Source organism: Ranitomeya variabilis, chromosome 7 (genome assembly GCF_051348905.1).
Source record: "Ranitomeya variabilis isolate aRanVar5 chromosome 7, aRanVar5.hap1, whole genome shotgun sequence".
NCBI lineage: Eukaryota > Metazoa > Chordata > Amphibia > Anura > Dendrobatidae > Ranitomeya > Ranitomeya variabilis.
In genome coordinates, this window is record NC_135238.1 from 219,868,564 (window position 1) to 219,882,761 (window position 14,198).

Genomic DNA, 14,198 nt, shown 5'->3' on the forward strand with positions numbered 1-14,198 from the left:
AGAACAGAAGGATTGGTCATGTTCAAATCCAACATGCACAACCCTTCTTTACCCCTGTGTTAGTCTGTCCCAGCAAAAGCTGTAGGAGTCTAATCATGACTCTGGAAATACTGTGACCCAACTGCACCGTATAAATAAATGCTAAAAAGATGTTTAAAGGGTTGGCAAAAAGTAAAAAAAAAAAATAATAATTCCCCCAACAAGTGCGCCAATCTTAGTCCCAGTTCACACTGCGTCACATTGCCGCCTGAATTTCACTTAGAAATGGGATTTAGGTGAACACAGATACAAAGATTTAGATACACAGTGTATGGAGCTGTGCTATTCCGGCTCCATAAAATGTGTATTTTCGTCCGTGATGGGATCTGCAAACAGCTGATCATGGAGGTGTCTGTTGTCGGACCCCTGCCGGTCTGATATAGATGACCTATCTTAAGCACAGGTCGTTAATATGCATCGCCCTGGACAAACCCCTTTTAATAGTTGGATGGGATTGTAAAGCACGGCGAGATATTTTGCAGGGATATAATTTATCTGCACAATGAGGGGGTGGGTGAAACGTGAGAATAACAGGAGCCGAGCAGAGAGCCGTCGCTTGCTCAAAGTCTGTTTTCATGAATGAGTCACATCCGCTCGAGAAATGGGAGATTTCTACTGAATAAATAAGAGATTAAAATAAAAAAAGGAGGAAATATTTAGACTGTTGGATAGAAAAATGGGATTTTAAACACCTTTTTTTAAGAAAAAAAAAAGTGACAATTTGTAATAAGATTTGCAAAATATGTAAAGAATGGATGTGAGGTTTTCTATGGTGCCGTATCTGAGGACAGCATTGGATACAGCCGGGACTGCTGAGGTCAGGTATGTGTGGCTTATATATAAAATACAGACTACCAAAGAAAGTAGGGATTGAATATATGCCATTAATGGATAGTTACTATTTTAACTTCTTTTTTGCCCAACTTTTAACTCTCATTAAGGTGACTGTCCGGGATTAAAGAACATGGCTTCCTAATACTCAAAACTGCACCATCCCTGTCTCCAGACAAGATATAGAGGGGTTGGTATTTTTTTGGAGAAGGAGGCAGCCATTTATTTCTTATCCTGGACAATCCCCCTTTTATTAGGACTTTGCAAAAAGCTGAGAAATTCTGGCTGCCCACCACCCACTCAACTCAATGGGGTCAGCCAGACTCATTCCTTGAGTCCAGACAGACATCGCTACAAGAAATCCTATTACATGATATATCCCCAAGCTCCATGTCCCTAGGTCCGTCCTGTCCTCTGTAGTCGGATCATGCAGCCTGAAATGCGTTGGGTGACTTTCTCATTATTCCCATTCACTTCCAAGCCATCTGCTGGTACCACCGTTCAGCCGCTCTGTGCACTGCTGTTAAAATATCACAAAGGGAATACAGCTCAAGACAAGGGGATTCATTTTTTTGTTTATTTTTTTCTTGTCATTTACGTGGCACGCCCTGTTGGAATCTCCAACATACTGCGAATACGAGCTTGTCCTCCAAAATAGAAAGATAAAATATTAATCATTGAAATTACATCCAGTGCGGGCTCTAATGGCTGTGAGAATAGGAGATAAATGTATGATCACTGCAGCTGCATCCTCTGCAAAGCCAGAGTCCCCAGTGTGAACAGAGCTGTAGTGCGCATGTGTGACCGTCGCTGTATTCACTTCTATGGGACTTATGCAGATTCTAGAATCTGGGCTCTCCCTCTCTTCCTGCAGAACCGAGGATCGGGATTCTCCCTCTCGCCCTGCAGGACTGGGGCTCTCCCTCCCATCCTGCAAAACTGAGGATCGGGATTCTCCCTCTCGCCCTGCAGAACCGGGGCTCTCCCTCTCTTCCTGCAGAACCGAGGATTGGGATTCTCCCTCTCGCCCTGCAGGACTGGGGCTCTCCCTCTCGTCCTGCAGAACTGAGGACCGGGGCGCACCCTCCCGTCCTGCAAAACTGAGGATCGGGATTCTCCCTCTCGCCCTGCAGGACCGGGGCTCTCCCTCTCTTCCTGCAGAACCGAGGATTGGGATTCTCCCTCTCACCCTGCAGGACCGGGGCTCTCCCTCTCTTCCTGCAGAACCGAGGATTGGGATTCTCCCTCTCGCCCTGCAGGACTGGGGCTCTCCCTCTCGTCCTGCAGAACTGAGGACCGGGGCTCTCACTCTCGTTCTGCAGAACTGAGGACCGGGGCTCTCCCTCTCGTCCTGCAGAACTGAGTATCGGGGTTCTCCCTCTCGTCCTGCAGAACTGAGGATCGGGGTTCTCCCTCTCGTCCTGCAGAACTGAGGACCGGGGCTCTCCCTCTACTGCAGAACTGAGGACCGGGGTTCTCCCTCTCGTCCTGCAGAACTGAGGACCGGGGCTCTTCCTCTTGTCCTGCAGAACTGAGGATCGGGGTTCTCCCTCTCCTGCGGAACTGAGGATCGGGCCTCTCCTCCTGCAGAACTGAGGACCGGGGTTCTCCCTCTCCTGCGGAACTGAGGATCGGGGCTCTCCCTCTCCTCCCGCAGTACTGAGGACCGGGGCTTTCCCTCTCCTGCAGAACTGAGGATCGGGGCTCTCGTCCTGCAGAACTGAGAATCGGGGCTCTCCCTCTCCTGCAGAACTGAGGATTGGGGCTCTCCCTCACCTCCTGCAGAACTGAGGACCGGGGCTCTCCCTTTCATCCTGCAGAACCGAGGATCGGGGTTCTCCCTCTCATCCTGCAGAACTGAGGATCGGGGTTCTCCCTCTCATCCTGCAGGACCGAGGATTGGGGCTCTCCCTCTCATCCTGCAGAACTTTGGGCCAGGGCTCTCCCTCTCCTGCAGAACTGAGGATCAGGGCTCTCCCTCTCATCCTGCAGAACCGAGGATTGGGGCTCTCTCTCCCATCCTGCAAAATCGAGGACCGGGGCTCCCCCTCTCCTCCTACAGAACTGAGGATCGGGGCTTTTCCTCGTCCTGCAGAACTTTGGGCCGGGGCTCTCCCTCTCATCCTGCTGAATTGAGAGTCATGCCCTTCCTGTAGTTCTAAGAGTCATGGTTCTTCCTACAGTCCTGCTCACCTGAGGTTTGGTGATTTACCTCTAGTCCTCAGTAGAAGTTCTTAGGGTCAGAGCTCTTGTTTCATGCTGCAGGGCTGAGGATCGGGGCTCTTAGTGTGTATAGAGTCCACAGCGCCACCTCTGCAAACCCAGAGTCACGGTGTGAATAGAGCTGTAGTGCGCATGTGTGACCGTCGCTGTATTCACTTCTATGGGACTTGTGTAGATTCTAGAATCCGGGCGCTCCTTATCCTGGCCGGGACGCATCGCTCATATCCTGCCGCCATTGTCACACTCTTCTTATGACAGTGAAGCTGTTTGTTTTCTTGTCTTTCTCCCCCTTTTGCCCGACGCTGTGGTCAGGCGGCTGCTGGATCATCAATGCTGGCTTGGTGGAGACCTACATACCTGGACGTCACTGCCAAATGTCTCATTTTCCTTTGCTAACCTAATGGATGAATGTGGCGAGAGATAGACTGTGAAATACAAAACACGCACCTTAATTAAAAAAAAAATGCCTTTTAAAAGCGGTTGGACAAAATTATAGAGACAAGGCTGTTGTTTTTTTTTTTTTTTAGAATAAAGAAAACCACCTGTCTTGTCTATTCATATCATTGGTGCAGAGCTGCAGTACCAAACACAACCTGTGGACAACTGTGGCGCTGTTTCTGGAAGAAAGCAGCCAAATCTATCTGATAGGAGGCAAACGATACATTTAGAATTTTATTGTGATGTTTTGAAGTTTGGGTCAGGAGAACCGCGGCCGGTCCGGACATGAAGGTTCTTACTCAGACCGTGACTGTCGGATGTGGGAATCTGGTGCCTAAGAGACGTTTGCCGCTTCTACCGATTAAGAGTAGAGGGGCTCTAGACCACCCGTTGCAGCTGTTACCCGTTTCTAGTGATCGGTCGCTCCTGACCTGTTTTTTTTTTTTTCTTTCTAACCTCTTCTATTCTTTACTTTCTTGATTCATCGTGTGATTTCGGGGATATCCCGTGTGTTATGTCGTCATGTACCAGAATTGACGTAGATTGATCGCATTTACACATGATCTAGGTTATGATCTATAAAATGTATAAATAGTGTATATAGACCAAAAGTGCGCCGCCGATGATGAACGCCAAGCGTTAGGGCATGCTGATGCTTGTAGTTCGACATCAGCTCGAAAGGCGACACATAGCCCACGTCTTATATAGACAATTGTCTATGTGTAATTTTATATCTATATTCACCCCATGTAAACCATTTCTCTTTGGGCGGAGGGGACGACTCTTCCGTTTTGTACATACGCGGCAGCGTTGAGGGGCGACGGCGGCGGAAGATCGCGTTTAACTTGTAATCGGATCACTTTATTGGAAAGATACTCTGTAGATAGTGTAATAATTGTTTTATTCTTTGCTATGACATTACGAGGAGGTTTCATGGAGTTCATGGGATGTTTTGCTTATTCTCTCTTATTCCTTTGCACAATACTAAATTGTTATATTTATTTTCAGGATTGTTATCAATTAAATAATAAAAAAAAAAATTCTACCGAAAAGTTTTTATGTGTTTATTATAATAATATACTATTAAACTGTTAAGCGCTGCGGAATACGTTAGCGCTATATAAAAATAAAGATTATTATTAATAACAATATGATATGCAAATTGCTTCTTCAGAGAAAAAGAGGACTTGAACTCTATAGCGCCACCTGTTGGAAGTAGCGATCCTACAAGTCACAATCAACCCTTTAATGAGTCTTGTAATATGTAATATAATGTTAAATTGGAAAACAAAAAAACAAAAAAAAAATATCCCAAATAAAATTGCTTTAATTAATAGACAGCACTGGCTTTTTCCAAAGACCGCGCTCACGCCAGGAAAATCAGTGCTGTCAATCACCAGTGAGGGAGGCGGGGACATGCAATACCAGTAGACGGAACAGGGCTTTGAAATCTGGCCACGCCCAGGGTGCACCAAGCAACCTAATTAGCATATATGATTAAAGGGGAGTTCCACACTTGGGATTCAAGTTTGCAGACACTCAGTGGTTGCAGACTTGTGAATCTTCAGAACGCGAGTAGCTGAGCAGATTGATTAATGGATGGGTTGGTGGAAAAAGTATTTAGGAAAACTAGTAACTAGTGAGCGAACGTGCTGGGATAAGGTGTTATCTGGGCATGCTCCTGTGCTAACAGTGACTTCAGCGTGCTTGAATAATATGTTCGAGTCCCCACGGCTGCATATCTTGCGGTTATTCGACAGCCTAAAAAACAAGCAATCCCTGCATTTGTTGCAGCTGTCGAACACCCACGAGACATGCAGCCTCGGGGACTCGGGCACATTATTCGAGCACGCTGAAGTCACTCGGTTAGCACCTGAGCATGCTCAGATAACACCTGATCCCAGCACATAAGCTCATCACTACAAGTAAGTTTTTTATTGAATTGCCTGCTAATTTTTGGCTCATGAGTCCAGTGGGCGGCCACAAATGAGCGATTGAGAGTTATCTGTACTAATTCTTGCACAGGGAAGGCTGTCAATCATTGAATTATCCCGCCCACTGGACTCTTGAGTCCTAAGCAGGAATTTTAATGAATGAAGAAGTTATCAATCTGCTCCGCTCCTCCTGCTTTATATCATGCTGCCAGTCATTTGGGCAGCATTTTCCTAGCAATAGGTTTCCGGTAAGCCTATATATCTACTACACGTTCCATTTATGTTTTCCCTTCTATGAAAACTAGGCATACGAAGCTGAAAGAGGCACTAAACCCAAATTCTCATTCGTTTTTCCTTTTTATAAATTCAGTCTATTGTTCTCTTTTATCAGCCACTTTAAAGGGAGACTCCAAAAAAAAAAATCTCTTCTCCATTGATCTAACCGCATGTACATCATAATTGCAGCTGTTTTTAGAAGCGGTCTTGCTGCTCCTTTAAGTTTCCACGAATGAGAAGAAATAAGTAAAATCATCCTACTTACGATGAATAGGATGGTTGGAAATGAAATATTCTCTAGGAACAGTGACAGAGGAAGAACATCAAGGTAGCAATTATCCGGCTGCCTCCCAAAGCTCTGCTAAACTTGGTGCAGTGTTAAGGATTTCAAGAGGTTTTGGAAAGAACAAGACTCCCCGCTACACAGAGAAGGCTGCAGTTAGAGATCCGCACAGACTATCCTCAAGAAAGTACAGCACTGATGCATGCAGAGACATATGGCAATGCTTTCTGCAAATCAACTGCTAGTAGTTTCTAAAATTGTCCACCAAGCTCCCAGAGAACTGGAATGTTCATTAAAAATCATGAATAGAGCAATGTAAACAGCACCGAGATAAGAAGATTGGAGAAGTCTTGCAATTCCCCTCTAAAAATAAGAACGCAAAACATCTCCTCTGGGTCATCACAGGTTAATTCACATCTCCTCGGTTAAGGCAGGTCTTGGAAAAATCAGCAGCCTATCACAGTCTTGTGTTAAATCTACATTTCAAGACTGCCAGTCCAGCTCACTCTTTCTGGAAGACCTTGAGAGGTAGGTCATAGCTGGCGAGAACCCTTTATGAAGAAGGAGGGTGAATATCTATGACTAGATGGACTGTGGACTTGATTCTGAGATGAACAGACTTTGCTGAAGCATCAGCGATCCAGCAAGGGTTAGCATTCAATTCTCTTCTCTCGGATGCTGGGCTTGAAGCTGTGGTGCTGAAGATGTCGGCTGTATCGAAAAAGAAGAAATGATGTTGACTGTGAAGAGCTAGTAGGACCTTGTCCAAGAGCACTGATGAGCGTATCTTCCTTCGCCCCTGCTGTGAGGACATGTTCTTGTAGACATGTCTAGGAATTCCTACCCAAAAAATGGAATAACTGAGGTACTGCACTCTCCAATCTTCTAGGTACAACTAGCATCAGTCTCAGGTTGTCCCTTGTCAGGTTGACCCCTTGGTCTATAACGAGGGCAGAGAGCCAGATGGAAGAAATACCATAGAGATGGTATCTGTAGGCTGACTGTGTACTTCTATAATGTGATTGTAGGATAATTATTAGGAGATACTATGTCTTGTCACAGAATGTCTACTAGATCTCTCAAAGGTCTTCCTAGTTTACAAATAGTTTTCTCTTCTATGGCTATAGGATAGGTATTAGTTGGAAGATACTATATCATGTCCCAGAAGATCTACTAGATCTCTTGGAAGACTTCCTAGTTTTTGAATCTTTTTCTGTAGGATGGATGTAGGATAAATATTTGTTAGAAGATACCATGCCTTGTCTCGAAGTTCTCGATCTCTCAGAGGTCTACTTAGTTTTTAAATGTTCTTCTGTAGAGTGGTTTTTGGATAGATATTTTTAGAGGAGATACTCTGTTATGTCACAGAAGGTCTTCTCGATCTCTCAGAGGTCTACTTAGTTTTTAAATGTTCTTATGTGGAGTGACTAAAACACACAGTAAGTATTCGTTAGGAGATGGTATGTCATGCCATTGAAGCTTTTCTTAGTTTTGGAATTATCTTGGGTCTAATTACTTGGAAATCTAGAGTCTCTGAGATCCTAATGCAAGTCATGTAGCTAGAGCTAGAGGTCAGGTCTTCATTGTACTTAGGGAATTTTCCCATTGTTGTTGAGGTATCGAGAGGAACCGCTTCTAGAAGAAGTAGACTGAAGAGGTCAGATGGAAGTACCACCTCTACAAGCTTCATCCTCAGACAGGTAAGATGATAATTGTATTATTACTGTTAATCAATACATAATTGACTGTATTTCCGAAATTAATGTATGTGCCTCTGTATTTGAGATCTACAACATGAGCCCTAGGTGGTTTAGTCTTCAGTTTATACTTGTTTGCAATTTCATCTCCTCTCCATGATCCGGAGCTTAGCCAATATTGTATACCATGTGCACGTGTTCTTACCACCCATAACAAGTGATAAAGTCAATGTGATCTTGGCCCCCTCCCCCAGTACTCACATCATTGACCTCCTTATATGCACTAATCCAACAAGATGGCATAAAAAATGTGATTTTGTTGACTGTTCCATAAAAGTTTCCAGTAACCCTGCTGTCATCAGGATCTAGAGGTAGTATATTGTTGAGCAGGAGGCATCGAGCGAATTGATATATTGTCTTAAACTTTACTTCGAAGGAGTAATCCAGCTTCGCTCACTTACGCATTGGATGTGAGTGGGGTCAGTGATGTCACGGTTACAGATATCTTCTGCATAGGAAAATGGATGAATCCAGCTCACTTAATTGGCTCTTGGGCGTGCAGGGCCACGGGAGCGTGTGACCACACGTGTGTAACAGGCATAAAAAACCCAGAAAGACCTGATCAGAGCAACGCTTTTCAGCTCAGATAAAGAGCGCCTGTGAGCATTTGACACACGTTGCTCTGATCATGTCTTGACTTTGGAATTTTAGGAGCTGGACTTTTTTTTTTTCCCCTTTTTTTTTTTTCATGACCGATATCTTCTGGTTTGTGTTCGAGTGGCAGATTGCACCTATCCTATTTATTAGAGTAAGACCGGTAGGTGATACATGCTCCTCGTGCATGGTAGACAGTTACGTCATTGGAGCCAGATTACCCCTTTAAGTGACATTCTGTAGATAAGTGAGGTCAAAGTTGGGGAAGGAGGCAAGGAGACATGGTGTTTAGCTTGGGTGACTGAGTGACTAAAGAGAACTTCTTAAATCCTCCAAAATGGCTGACATATGGTTCTAACTTTTTCCAGTTACAAATTAGGAAGAGCTTCTTTTTTGCAAACATTGCTGGCGTAACGAGAGCTACTGTGCAGAATTAGGCTACATTCACAGCTTGTTACATGAACATATTTAAAGTTTGTGCCGTGAAGCTCCCGGTATGGGCGCCAAACGTCGCCATGGGCATGTCACCTGATTAAGGCCTAAAGATCGTATCCTTTTTTTTTTCTACATATAGAAAAGCGTAGTGGACTTTTTAGTTCTGAGGAATCCTGCAAAAAAAAATAACAAAAAGTATGCCCTGCAGTGTTGTTTTTTTTTTTCCCAGTAGAGGTCGAAAAACCTAAAACAGAATCGAGCGTGTGGCCAATACTGTGAGTTTTGATTTTTGTATGTTGTATAACATTTTAATTGGCTTTTTATCATTGCACTTTGTGCTACTGCAGCATAAGTCGTACGTCCTACTGATATTGTGAGCTTGGGTTATAATGACAGCATGTTAATGAGACGGGGGCATGTACACGGCTTATATATTCTCAAGAGCATGGGAATAATTTATACCGTAGATGTGGCATTGACTTACTTTCTGAGACATGAAAAATGAGTCTGACCTTTGTACAAAGTGAGAAATTACGTGCGTCTTGTACTTTCGGACATCTTGGACTCATTTTATAGATAATATGATAGGAAATTAAAATGTGTGGTGTTACTCCAGCCATTCGGTGTTTCCTGCCTGTTGTCAAGTGTAATCCATCACTAGCAGCAGAGATGCTGAGACTGATTTCAAGAAGAGGGGCTTAGTCTTTGTCTCTGTGTCCATGTCCTTCTGTCTGTCAAAACTCAAACAGCCCTAAAAAAAAATAGACGAGATTTTGATTCAGGACAGGAGAAGCAATGCATGCTGGGAAGTGAGGGTAAGGAGTTTCCTGCTCCTATAGTGCTGGCAGGATGCTGATGAGCTGCTTACTCAAAAATAATGGCTGGTAACTTAGTGTATGAGAATCAAGACAGTTCCTCGACATATCAGACCGGTGCGAGCACCAAAAGCAATTTTAATTTGTTGTGGGAACGAGGGCAGAAAGTTCACAAAAAATGATGCTTCCTGTGGGTGTAATTAATTTTTATAAATACAGAAGACAAAAGAGGATCCAAAATTATTTAGTTATACTAATAGTAAATATAAAATGATAGATTAGTGTCTACTCTTAGGGAGTTTTAGCACCTAATGTTAAACATCTTTGTGTTTCAATTACTCGCTGCTTTCAAGATTTCTGCTTGCTGTCAGTAAATGGAAACCTTCCTATGTACTGTTCGCTTATGTTCTGCTCACATAGGTGCTCCACTCAGTGCAAAGTATCATTGCTCTCCCCTGTAACGAGCCTTACCGCTGTGGCAGAAGTCGGTCAGTGGGAAGTTTTGCCCATTCATCTAAAACCTCATTAGTGGTGTCAGACCCTGATGTTGGAGAGAGATCGAGCTCACAGTCTGCGGTCTAGTTCAGGTGTTGGATGGGGCTAAGTTCGGTGTTCTGTGCGTCCGGTCATGTTCTTCACACCAAACTACCCCACCCATGTCTTTATAGAGCTTGTGCACTGGGCACAGTCATGGGGAACAGGAAAGCGCCTTCCCCAAACTATGGAAAAATTGTAGCTTCCGGCTTTGGGGCGCAATGTCTTGTGCTGAAACATTGAGATTTCACTTCACCGGAGCTAAGAGGCCGAGGCCATCGCCTGAAAAACATGCCTATAGCATTATCCTCCTCCACCATCTGTACAGCGTCACAATGCAGTCAGGCGGGTAATGTATTCCTGGAATCACCAAACACAGACTCCTCCATCATACGCAGGTTGAGAATTGTGATCAGTCACTGCACACAACACGTCTCCTCCAGGAGTCCAGTGGTGGCGGCTTTACACCACTCCATCCGACGCTCGGCATTGTGCTTGGTGATGTACGGCTGCATGAAGCTCCAGTTGGGGGCGCAGTGTTTGTGCTGATACCAGAGGAGATCTGGTTTTGGTGTTATGACAGTCATGGAGTCAATAGAGCGGTGGTTACTTTTCTGTCCTCTGCTCCTTAGCACTTGGCACTCTGTAACGTTACGGGGTCTCCATTTCGTGGCTGAGTTGATGCGGTTTCTTCCACTTCTCAATAATATCACTCACGGGTGATGGGAGAAGACTTAGAAGAGAAGAAATGTCATGAACGGACCTGTTACCCCGGTGGCTCCTAATACAGGACCATGCCGGTATCGGTGAGCTTGTTAGCCCCACCCGTTGTGCCACATGTAAAGGCATGGCGTGGCCAGTGGTTATACACTGGGGGCAATGGGGCTGGATGATATACTCTGGGGACAATGGGAATGTAAGAAAAACCTGAACATCGTGTTAAAGATGGGAGGACCAATACTTCATGCTATATATGCGCTAGACAGAATCATGATAGGAACGAGAACCTACAAACCGCTTTATCTGAATAGAGCCCTGTGGACAGCGCTTCTTCAGCTCGATGGACACGACCCTTCTCCTTTATATCGGGGATCTTTAGTCTCACTGGGACATGTAGAATACGAGACAGGAGATCGTCAGTACTGTCCATTATTATATGATACTGCGCTGAGCATTACCACTTTTCAGGTTAAAGCGATGATCCCATCTAATAAATTTAGGGGAGGATACTACGATATCCACAACTTCATGATCATTGAGGGTCCAACTTCTGTGACTCCCAACTGATGCCAGATAGTGAAGGGGATGCAATTTAGCACCTCATCCCTTCAGTTTTCCCTGCACAACGATGCTCCCGGCCATGTGGCTCTGCTCGAATTTCAAAATAACCGCGGTTCTTTCGAGGTCAGAATCCTCTTTCGTTAGAATTGCCACCAGACTAGAAGCTGTGGAAGATGTCCCACTGCTAGGCTCTCCAGCAATCCGATGTAATCTGTGATTGAGCCTGGAAATTAGTGTTTCATTTCCCTACAGCGCCCCCGCAGGAGATAGGAAGTATTAAGATGGTCGCAGGTGAATGTGCTAGTTCACATGAGCGCTCTTATATTTTTGTCATTGGTCATCGTGGAGTTAAATATTCCTTGGAGAAACCTATATCTGCTCAGTAACATTTACTTGACAGCTGCAATACCAGGCAAAGCCTATGCACAGGAGAGGTGCTGGTTTGTTTTTTGGAGCAGACATTTTTCTAGTTCTGCATACCCCTTTTTGCCATGTAGAATAATACCGAATATGGTGCACATCCTTCCCATGTGTCATCCTTGCTGCATTGCACTTCTCCCACCCCAGGGTTGATAAATGAATGGCGGTGCATGGTTCACTGACTAGTGGCATTGTGGAAGGCCTCCATTTCTTATTGCTGCTTTGCAGTACCGGGACCTCGGGATGTATTCTGAACAGAGAACTGCACTATGGGGATACTATGACCTTCTTACATTCTTGGGAACTTCCTCCAAGATAAAAAAAAAAAAAAAAAAAAAGAAACCACATTATGAATCACAAATGACATTCTGGTTGTAATAAAATAGCACTTTGAAACTTTTTGAAAAGTTGGTGTTTTTTTTTATATATATATATATATTTTTAATGGTATGATTTTGGGAGGCATACAACTTTTTTCAATTGTTATTGTTTTTTTGGGAGAAGTGCAGCGACAAAATAAATGGTGCTTCAATTTCTTTATGGTGTCCATTGTAGCGGTTATTGTTAGATGTTTTTATATTCTGGACTTATTTTTTTTTTTATATATATATTTTGTATTGGAAGTTATCTTGAAGAACTCCTTTTACATTTAACGCCTATTAAAAAATAGCTTACACCAGCTTCTTATTTTCTGACATTGGTCGTGGTGCTTGTATGGTGCGAGCGATCACTAACAAGCCAGCTGGAACCTGAGAAATATAATTGTGTCAGGTAAGGAAACCGTGGTGGATTGATTAAATAACCTCTAGAGTGTTTTTGTCCAAGGACATATACAGCATATACACAAGCGAGTGCATTGTCACTTATCCTCCATGATGTCACAATCTTTATAGAATAAGGGGGGGGGGGTATCGACAAGTCATTGCACGCTGTGGTCAGAGTGACAATTAAGTAACGTTCAGATTTTCTTAAATTCTATTTTGCCTTAATGGATTATTTTGGAGAACCATTAAGGCCAGTCTCTCCAGTAATCTCCATGTGTCTAATAATGTTCTCATTTTAACACTTTGTAATTTTTATGTAAAAAGTGATTGTATTAAATGTTCTCTGTACTCTCAGATGTGATCTCACTTGATAGATAATACACAACCTACAAATTATATATTTTTTTTATAATTTTTTTTTTAAATTGTTATTTTACCCCCGCCCCCCCCCCCGGAAATTTGGTCCTATTTGATGGACACTCAATGCCTCCCTTCTGTGTTACTTGCTCTCCACTGCCTGTTGTCAAGTGTAATCCATCTCCAGCAGCACAGACACCAAGACGGATTACAGGTAGTGAAGGTGAGTCTATGTCTCTTTATAAGATGTTTGGGCATGTCTTTGTCTTTCTACGGGAAATGAGGCAGGTCTTTGTAGCTTTACAGGAAGTGAGGGCGGGTCTTTGCCACTCTACAGGAAGTGGGGGTGGGTGTTTATATTTTTACAGGAAGAGGTGGGTGGGTTTTTGTCTCTACAGGAAGTGAGGACAGGTCTTTGCTGCTCTATTGGAAGGGGGGCAGGTCTTTGACTCTACAGGAAGTGAGGACAAGTCTTTGCTGCTATACAGGAAGCGAGGACGGGTCTTTGCTGCTTTACAGGAAGTGAGGACAGGTCTTTGCTCTACAGGAAGTGAGGACATGTCTTTGCTGCTTTACAGGAAGTGAGGACAGGTCTTTGCTGCTTTACAGGAAGTGAGGACAGGTCTTTGCTGCTTTACAGGAAGTGAGGACAAGTCTTTGCTGCTTTACAGGAAGTGAGGACAGGTCTTTGCTGCTTTACAGGAAGTGAGGACAGGTCTTTGCTGCTTTACAGGAAGTGAGGACAGGTCTTTGCTGCTTTACAGGAAGTGAGGACAGGTATTTGCTGCTTTACAGGAAGTGAGGACAGGTCTTTGCTGCTTTACAGGAACTGAGGACAGGTCTTTGCTGCTTTACAGGAAGTGAGGACGGGTCTTTGCCGCTCTAAAGAAAATGGGAGCAGATCTTTGTCTCTACAGGAAGTGGGGTTGGGTGTTTGTATTTTTACAGGAAGAGCAGATGGGTATTTGTCTCTCCAAAGAAAATGGTGCTGGTCTTTCTTTATCAAGTGAGGATGGGTCTTTGTCTCAACATAAAGCGGGGTTGGATCTTTTTCTCTCTGCTCTTGCCCTCCTGTTTGTCAAACCTTTTATAGGTACAACAGAGAGACACATATTTATATTAGACAGGAGCCATGTATTCTGCGAAGGGTGTGATAGGAAGAGCAGCAGGGAATGGGAAGAGGTGAGTATTTGATTATTTATTTTTCATGAATGGAG

The 14,198-nt window shown here is 44.0% G+C and overlaps 1 protein-coding gene across 1 annotated transcript in view; it reads left to right on the forward strand.

The window, feature by feature from the left end:
• The first annotated feature begins 6,491 nt into the window (after window positions 1-6,491).
• CACNB4 (calcium voltage-gated channel auxiliary subunit beta 4) overlaps window positions 6,492-14,198 on the forward strand; it is a 104,014-nt gene continuing 96,307 nt past the window's right edge. The window contains exons 1-2 of the mRNA XM_077272956.1: window positions 6,492-6,889; window positions 7,641-7,724. Of these exons, the coding sequence (XP_077129071.1) occupies window positions 6,851-6,889; window positions 7,641-7,724 (123 nt within the window). The 5' untranslated portion in view covers window positions 6,492-6,850. The remainder of the gene's footprint in view (window positions 6,890-7,640; window positions 7,725-14,198) is intronic.